At 57.5% G+C, this 8,982-nt stretch overlaps 1 protein-coding gene across 1 annotated transcript; it reads left to right on the top strand.

Moving 5' to 3' along the window:
* The first annotated feature begins 2,954 nt into the window (after positions 1–2,954).
* On the top strand, positions 2,955–7,449 carry ACP4 (acid phosphatase 4). Its single transcript, XM_047079322.1, has 11 exons — positions 2,955–3,053; positions 3,125–3,229; positions 3,331–3,417; positions 4,462–4,608; positions 4,946–5,044; positions 5,148–5,243; positions 5,920–6,052; positions 6,136–6,218; positions 6,652–6,776; positions 7,020–7,198; positions 7,277–7,449. Exons 1-11 carry the CDS (start codon positions 2,955–2,957, stop codon positions 7,390–7,392), a joined length of 1,269 nt encoding a protein of 422 aa, XP_046935278.1. The 3' UTR covers positions 7,393–7,449.
* Positions 7,450–8,982: the final 1,533 nt, after the last annotated feature.

The following is an 8,982-nucleotide window of genomic DNA, read 5'->3' as shown; positions in this document are numbered from 1 at the left end:
TCTATCTAACATCTATATCTATCTATGTATCTATCATCATCTATATCTCTATCATCAACATCTATCATCTATCTATATATCTATCTAATATCTATATCTATCTATCTCTCATCATCTATATCTCTATCATCAATATCTATCTATCTATCTAACATCTCTATCTATCTATCTATCTATCTATCTATGTATCTCTGATCATCTATATCTCTATCATCAACATCTATCATCTATCTGGCATCATCTATGTCTCTATCATCAACATCTATCATCTATCTAACATCTATATCTATCTATCATCATCTGTATCTCTATCATCAACATCTATCTATCATCTATCTATCTATCAATCATCTATCTAACATCTATATCTATCTATCTACCTATCTATCTATCTATCTATCATCATCATCTATATCTCTATCATCATCTATCATCTATCTATCTATCTAACATTATCTATCTATCTATCTATGTATCTATCATCATCTATATCTCTATCATCAACATCTGTCTATCTATCAACATCTATATCTATCTATCTATCTATCTATCTATCATCATCTGTATCTCTATCATCAACATCTATCTATCATCTATCTATCATCTATCTATCATCTATCTAACATCTATATCTATCTATCTATCTATCTATCTATCTATCTATCTATCATCATCATCATCTATATCTCTATCATCAATATCTATCTATCTATCTATCTATCTATCTATCTATCTATCTTCCTATCTATCTATCTATCTATCTATCTATCATCTCATCTTTGGAGTTCCTGCTGAGGCCAATCGTTATCCAGAGGACAGGGAACCAGGACCAAGCTGAAGACAGGGGCTTGTCTCAAGGGCACGGAATAGGACAGAGAAGGTCCTGAAGTAGATCAAAGGGCTGGGGTCTGCCAGTGGGTGAAGAACCAGGGTGTTTCCCCATGTTTACTTGCGTGGTTGGCTGAATGATGGCCTTGAAATGCCTTAATCCCCAGAACCTGTGAACACCTTCTCTCACGTGGCTAAAGTGACTTTGCAGAGGTGCTTAAGTTGGGGTCTTGACACGGAGAGGGTGTCATTCCATTCATTCTGCTACAGCAGAGTATCATAGAGGGGATGACTTATCAAGAACACACATTTATTTCACACTTTCCTGGAGGCCGGAGGGCCAAGGTCCAGGCATTGACAGATCTGGTGTCTAATGAGGGCCTGCTTGGTGGTTCACAGTCAGCCAGCTTCTGGATGTGCCCTTTGGTGCTGGAAGGACAAGGGAGCTCCTGGAGTGTCTTTTATTACAAGGGCACTGATCCCACTCATGGGGGCTCCTCCCTTCGGGGACAGGACTGCTCTGCGAAGACAACAAAATAGGGTGGGAATAGTGGAGGAGACTTCTGAGGTTAGGCTACAAGAGACACTGCTGTCTCTTGGACAGTCACTGTGGGAGGAACCGACGGCCATGTGGTGGTGAGTTGAGGCCTCTGGCCAGCAGCCACCCTGGCGAGCTCAGAAGCGACTCGAGTTAGGGGCGCCCCGGTGACTCGGTCAGTTAAGCGTCCGACTTCGGCTCAGGTCATGGTCTTGAGGTTCGTGAGTTCAAGCCCCGCATTGGGCTCTGCGCTGACAGCCTTTGGATGCTCTGTTTCCCTCTCTTGGCCCCTCCCCTGCCCCTGCGCTTATAGGCTGGGCTCTCTCTCTCTCTCTCTCTCTCTCAAAACCAAATAAACATAAAAAAAAAAAAGTGGCTCAAGTTTCCAAATGACTGCAGCCCCAGCCACAACCTGACTTCAATCTTGTGAAGACCCTAAGCCGAGACCACCCAGCTATGCCACTCCCAAATTCATGACCCACCAAAACTTCAAGAAATAAGTGGCTACTGTCGTAAGTCACTAAGTTTTCAGGTAATTTGTCACACAGCAAGAAATAACTATTTAGTAGTTGGTCCGCAAACCCCTGTTCTAAGTGCTAATATATTTGAACTCGTTAACCCTCAAAGCAACTCTCTGGGGGTACAGATTGTACTCGTTCCCATTTTATGAATGAGGAAACTGAGGCACAGAGAGGCGCAGTAACGTGCTGATGGTTGCACAGCTTGTAAATGGTGGGTGAGGTTAGGGTTGGAACCCAGCCTGTCCAAATCCGGGGTCTGGGTGTTCAACCACTGAGCCCTGCTGGCTTGGGCCAGCTGTGGGCAGCACCGGAAGAAGGTGACATCTCCAAGAAGCCCGAGAGAGCTACAAAGCGCTCCAACATTTAAGGGGTGAGAATAGGAAAAAACCGATTTGTGGTGGTGGGGAGGGAGAAGAAGGCAGAGCATGTGTCTAGAATATGGGGCTGGGTGGGGGTCTCTCTGCCTTCCTCTGCACCCAGGTTAAGGGCCCCCGGTTCAAATCCCAGTTTTGCCACTCACTGCCTGTGTTCCCTCAGGCAAATGATTTTTTTTTTATTTTTTTAAATGTTTATTTATTTTTGAGAGAGAAAGAGAGAGCACGAGTGGAGGAAGAGCAGAGAGAGAGGGAGACACAGAATCAGAAGCAGGCTCCAGGCTCTGAGCTGTCAGCACGGAGCCCGATGTGGGGCTGGAACTCACGAACACGAAGCGTGAGATCATGACCTGAGCCGAAGCCGGAAGCTCAACCGACTGAGCCACCCAGGCGCCCTGCTCAGGCAAATGATTTAACCCTGCCATGCCTCAGTTTCCCCAGCTGCACAACGGGGACGGTGATAACCATATCACCCCCTGCTAGAGTCGCAGAGGAGATTAAATGGGTTAATCCACTGGCTAATCCAAAGGCTTGGGGGTGCGGTGGGGGGGGAGTCGATCCCAGGAGCCCGCCTTGGCTCCCGGGACAGGCATGCCGGGACCCGCGTTTCTGGGGGTGCTGAGGCAGGGGTAATGAGTGGGTGGGGCTGCGGCACAGACAGTGGGCTGAGCTCAGCGTCTGGGCTGTGTGGAGATGGCCGGGCCAGGGTTTTGGGGCCTCCCCGCTGGACCTATCCTGCTTCTGCTCCTGCCCCAGGCCCTGCCGGAAGGACCCCTGGTGTTTGTGGCTGTGGTGAGGTGTCCCCCGCCCCGGCCTGGCCCCTCGCCTCTCCCAGGCCGGCCCTGACCTGGTCCCGTCCCCAGGTGTTCCGGCACGGCGACCGGGCCCCGCTGGCCTCCTATCCCACCGACCCGCACAAGGAGGCGATCACCGTCCTGTGGCCCAGGGGCCTGGGCCAGCTGACTGGGGTGAGAGGCCGGGGTGCCAGGGGGGGGGGTGGGGGGGGTGGGGGGGCGGGGGGGAGGGGGCGGGGCAGGGAGGGGTCTGCTGACTCCCGCTCTGTCCTCAGGAGGGGGTCCGCCAGCAGCTGGAGCTGGGCCGCTTCCTGAGGAACCGCTATGAGGCCTTTTTGAGCCCCGAGTACCGGCGGGAGGAGGTACTGCCCACGATGACCCTCACCTGCCTCCTGACCTCTGACCTCCACGGACCCCAACACTCACCGTGGGCCTCTGCCTCTGGCCTTTGACCCCCCCATAACCCAACCTGCACCCCAGTTCTGATCGCTCACCTCCAAACCATTGACTTACTCGTGCTGACCTCTGACCCCATCTCAGCATGAATATGCTTCACCTCTGACCTCTGACCTCTGTCAACCCTGACTTTTTCTTTTTTAAGTTTATTTATTTACTTTGGGAGAGAGAGCGCGCAATCAGGGGAGCGGCAGGGGCAGAGAGAGGGGGAGAGAAAGAGAATCCCGAGCAGACTCCGCATCATCAGCACGGAGCCTGACACGGGGCTCGAACCCATGAACCGTGAGATCATGACCTGAGCTGAAACCAGGAGTCTGGCATTTAACCGAATGAGCCACCCAGGCGCCCCAACCCTGACCTTATTTTCCTGCCCTCACCTCTCTCTTCTGACTCCCACCAACTCCGTCCAGATTTTCTGACCTCTGGTTTCTGATGCCAAAACCTGCTGGTTGTGACTTTGACCCTTACAGGTTCAATTTGCCCTCCCAACTTCCCATCTTTGATCTCTGCCCTTCAGCAAATCTGAATTTCCTCCCTGTCTTTTGACACCCCCCAATAGGAGCATTCCTCCTGACCTCTGACCTCTGATCCCTGATAGACATGTACTGAATTCTGGTCCCATGTCCTTCAACCTCCCCTCCTAACCTTGAACTCCAACTTCCAGCCACCAGCGATTCTGATCTTCCTTTCTTTCAATGAGGCCACTGACCTCTCTGGTCCCACATGTTCACCCAACCTCTGACCTCCAACCTGGCTGCTCCTGACATTGACCTCTGACCCTTGATCCCAACTTCCAACACTGACAACCAGACGCTCCAATTTGCCCTGGGTTTTGACTCCCAACCCCTAATCTTCGACCCCGAACCGAATCTGAAGCTTTTGGTTTGCTGCTGCAGCTGACCTGTGACCCGACCTTGGTCCCCTTGCCTGTTTTCTCCCCGCCACCCCAGGTGTATGTTCGCAGCACTGACTTTGACCGCACGTTGGAGAGCGCTCAGGCCAACCTCGCAGGGCTGTTCCCTGAGGCTGCTCCGGGGCGCCCAGAGGCTGCCTGGAGGCCCATCCCTGTACATACAGTGCCAGTCACCGAGGACAAGGTCAGGGGGCTGGGCAGGTGCAGGGGCGTGGGAGGGATGGAGAGAGACATCCTCTGGGATGGAGGGAGCCAGTGGCTGGGAGAGGCAGTTTGGCCCAGCTGAGCAGCTCCCGGGGGCGTGTGCTGTCTCGGGGCAGTGAGCCCTTCCCCCGGGGAGAGCTGTCTAGGCAAGGTGACCCGCCATCCCCATGCGGCGAGGCCAGATCTGGGAGGGACCGCGTAGTTTGAAGAGAGATTTGCACCAGAGACACACAATTCCACAGCCCCAATTCCCCGCGCCCTCTGCTGGGACTGGGGTCCCAGTCAAGCTGTCCTCTCTGAGCCTCAGTTTCCCCCAGCTGCTGAGGTTCCCCACGCGCAGCTGTCCCCGATACCATGAGCTGCTCAGGGAGGCCACGGAGGCAGCGGAGTACCAGACCGCCCTGGAGGGCTGGACAGTGAGCGGGGCCGGCGGGGCGGGGCCCGGAGGGGTGTGGCTGGGAGGGCGGGGCAGGGAGGGGTGAGGAGGTCCGTTAGACTCACCCAGCCCGGTGCACCCAGGACTTCCTAACTCACCTGGAGAACTACACGGGGCTCTCGTTGGTCGGAGAGCCGCTCCGCAGGGCGTGGAAGGTTCTGGACACGCTGATGTGCCAGGTGAGCCCTCGCCCCACCCACCCAGCCAAGGCAGCAGGGACACCCGGATTCAAATCCCAGCTTTGCTGCTCACTCCCTGTGTTCCCTCGGGCAAGTCCCCTAACCTGACTGCCTCAGTTTGCGCATCTGCACAGTGGGGACAGCAACGCACATATCAACACCTCCTGGGGTTTCTGTAACGATCGAGATCCATGCCATGTGCTTAGAACAGTGCCGGGCGTACAGTGAGGCCCGCAGGGAGGCCGGAGGCTGTGTGTTTGTCATTCCTCCTGTCAGTTTCCTTGCCAAGGGAGAAGCGCCCGAAACCAACATGCCGTGAAAATCATCCTAGTTGCACGGTGGGGAGAGTTGCACTGGGCGTGCTCTGGTGTAGATGGTGACGCCACCATCGGACCCTTCTAAAGTCCCAGACGTCTGAAGTTTGAGACACCTCTGGGTCCGTGCGTGAGGGCTCCTGGACGGTGATGGTCGTTGTTAATTCATGATTGTTATCGGCCGCACCATAGCTTTTTGACCAGATCCGGCCCACGAGGGGTTCCGATGAGGGAGGTGGGGGAGAGGGCTGCAGCTAACGGGACAGCACAGGCGCTGCGGGCGGGGGGGGGGGGGTCTGAGGGGAGCATGGAGAGCTCAGGATGTCCTGGTCACTTTGTCTCCTCTCCCTGTCTCTCTCCAGCAAGCCCACGGTCTTCCCCTCCCATCCTGGGCCTCCCCGAATGTCCTACGGACGCTAGCGCAGATCTCAGCTTTGGATATTGGGGCCCATGTGGGTCCACCCCGGGCAGCCGAGAAGGCCCAGCTGACAGGGGGTGAGGCCATGGGGCTGGGAGGCCGGGAGGCCAAAGCGCCTTCCTCTGGGGGCTTCTCCAGCGCTCTGTTCTTGCCCCCTCAGGGATCCTGCTGGATGCCATCCTTGCCAACTTCTCTCGGGTCCAGCGCCTAGGGCTGCCCCTCAAGATGGTTATGTACTCAGCTGTGAGTCTTTGGGAAGGGGGGCAGTGCCATGTGGGCACAGGGATGAGGGGAGGAAAAGCCGGTGGGGTGGTCCCAGTGGAACCTCCGCCCGCTGCCTTGGGTAGCTCATCTCCAAACCATACTCTCAGACCGTTTCACTAGAGGTACACAGTCTGGAAGGAGGGAGGTGATGGTGTTGTAAGAGTTTAGCCCTTCTGGAAGGACAGGCCGTTTAACTGAACTGCCCCATCATATTTTTGCGGCTACTTGACCGATCTTCATTAAATGATTACCTGCAATTAGTGGGATTGCCTCCAAGGTGAGCAGACTTGGGGGGTGGCGCTAAAGGGAACCGGGGGACATCTGGGAGGCAGCTGGATGCACCAGCCTAGAGTTCAGGAGAGCCAAGACGTGGAGAGAGGAGCCCTGACTCAGCCCTGGGATCCACCCGCAGCACGACAGCACTCTGCTGGCCCTCCAGGGAGCCCTGGGTCTCTATGACGGTCACACCCCGCCATATGCCGCCTGCCTCGGCTTTGAATTCCGGAGGCACCTCGGGGACCCGGACGAGGATGCTGGGTAAGGAGGGGGTGGCGCCCAGGAAGGGGCAGGACAGAACTGTCGCGGGAAGAGACGTGGCGTCCCGGGCAGTGGGCGTGGCCCGGGCCCGGAGGGGTATTTGCCCCGGATGGCACTTGGAGGTTGACAGGTGGGAGTCAGGAGCCCAGTCTCCCCATTCGGCAGCTCTTCTCCGGATTTAAGTCAGTGGCAGGGGGGCGGTGGGGAGGGGCTCGGGTGCCACCACCTCCTGTCTCCCTCCAGGAACGTCACCATCTCCCTTTTCTACCGCAACGACTCCTCCGGCCTGCCCCTGCCCCTCAACCTCCCCGGGTGCCCGGGCTCCTGCCCACTAGGCCGCTTCCGCCAGCTCACCGCCCCCGCCCGGCCTCCGGCTCACGGGGTCCCCTGCCACGGCTCCCGCGAGCCTGCCACCCCTGCAGGTGACGGCCACGGGCGTTGGGTTGGGAGCGTGGGGGGGCCCGAGTCCCACGACTCACACTCCCGTGTTCTCCCCGCAGCCACGGTGGTGCCCCTGCTGGCCGGGGCCGTGGCGGTGCTGGCGGGGCTCAGCATGGGGCTGGGCCTGCTGGCCTGGAGACCCGGCTGCCTGCGGGCCTGGGGGGGCCCCGTGTGAGCTGGGAAACCGGGCGCCCCCTTTCCCGCGCTGCCATTGCATCCCAACACGTCTGCTCACCCGCTGCTCTGGCTCCCGTGACTTACTGTGTGCGCCTGGCCCCGTGGGAACCGAGGGGAGGGCTCCCGGGCCCCGGAGCCCCGGGCGGGTCTGCGTGTGCACGCACGCGCGTGCTGTTACCTGTGGGGGGGGGGCCTGCGTGAAGGGCGGCTTGCGCACACGTGTATGGCCCGTGCGTGCACGTGCGTACAGACACTTGTGCGAGTGTTTCTGCGCTTGTTTGGGTGCCTGTGCGGTGTCTGCATGCACGTGTTGGCACAAGAATGCGCGTGTCCGTGTGACAGGCCTCTGTGCGAGCGTGCGGTGCGTGCGCAGCCTCCATTTGTGCATGTTGTACGCGTGTGGGCGTGCCTGCACGTGCGGGTGTATTTATGCGGGTGCATGGGAGCGGACGGTAGGTGAGTGCCTGCGGGAACATGCATTTGTAGGTGCAGCACGTGATGCGCGCACCTGGCGGGCATCAGAGCCGCGCCTGCTCAGTGAGCCCCTCCGTGGGTCACACACTCCCTTGAGAACTGGTTCCCGGCAGTCACCCAACCTGGCTTTGGGCTGTCACCTTTAGTCTTCTCCACCGCCGCCGGGGGAGGGGGGGGGGGCGGGGGTTCAAGCGTGCGCGCAGAGGGACAGCTCACAAAGAGGTGCAAGGGCCAAAGCCACCGGCAAACCTGAGGCTCTGTGACTCCCGGCACGTGACTGGCCTCCGTGCTCCCATCTCCTTTGGCAGAGCTGAGACTCCTCAGACCCCACATCCCTTGCCATTAAACTCCTGCTGGAGGCCAGCAGAGCGGGCGGGGCCGGTGACGTTCTCATTCTGGGGACTGCAAGTTTGCAGGGGGTGGGACCTGCCTGTGTGCCCACTGGCTCCCATGGGGCTATTTAAATAAAGTGGAAAATTCAGGTCCCAGCTGCACTGGCCGCACGTGGCTGGCCGCTGCCGCTGCCGTACTGGGCAGACGGCCGTTTCCATCCTCGCAAATGTAGCACCGATGGCACTGAAGACTAAAAAATGCTCCTGCAGACCTACTAATAAAACAGCAGGCCCTGTGGGGGCACCTGGTTCCAGGCCCGTTCCAGTGCCCCTGCACTTAACCTCTCAGACCCGGAGGGGAGACGTCACTCTCTCCACCACGTGGCAAGCACTGGGTGGCCAAATCTGGGGGCTGCCTCCCCCTGGGCGGCCTGGGCCGAGACACCAATCCCCTCAAAGGCCATAACCCACGTGTCACACTGATGAGCATGCCTACATCAGGTGGTCTGTGTGAACCCACCAGCACCACCAATGGGGAGCCCGGGATGCAGGAGGTGATTACAGGTGGGAGGCGGGTGCTCATAGCAAGAAGCTACTCCTAGCCACCGGGACCCCAAACCTCCCCCCCCCAGGGGGAATAAGGTGCAAGCCCCTCGACCTTGGGCGGAGGGTGCAGAAAGGGCTGGGCAGGGTTGGACTGGGGTCAGCAGCCCTGTCTGCACAGCTTGGAAAAGCTGGAGAACCCCGTCCTTTATGTTGAGACCACCAACAGACCCATCCAT

This window comes from Lynx rufus, unplaced genomic scaffold (genome assembly GCF_022079265.1).
Source record: "Lynx rufus isolate CCGP_SWC_20201006 ecotype Redwood Valley unplaced genomic scaffold, mLynRuf1.p SCAF_16, whole genome shotgun sequence".
Classification (NCBI taxonomy): Eukaryota; Metazoa; Chordata; class Mammalia; order Carnivora; family Felidae; genus Lynx; species Lynx rufus.
This window is presented reverse-complemented; position numbering and strand designations above follow the sequence as displayed.

Bases quoted from the DNA above. Each gene is read 5' to 3' on its own strand.
- ACP4 (XM_047079322.1), top strand. From the start codon at position 2,955: ATGGCCGGGCCAGGGTTTTGGGGCCTCCCCGCTGGACCTATCCTGCTT. The intron at 3,054-3,124 runs GTGAGGTGTCCC...TCCCGTCCCCAG, and splicing joins CCCTGGTGTTTGTGGCTGTG to GTGTTCCGGCACGGCGACCG. The intron at 6,053-6,135 runs GTGAGGCCATGG...TTGCCCCCTCAG, and splicing joins GAAGGCCCAGCTGACAGGGG to GGATCCTGCTGGATGCCATC.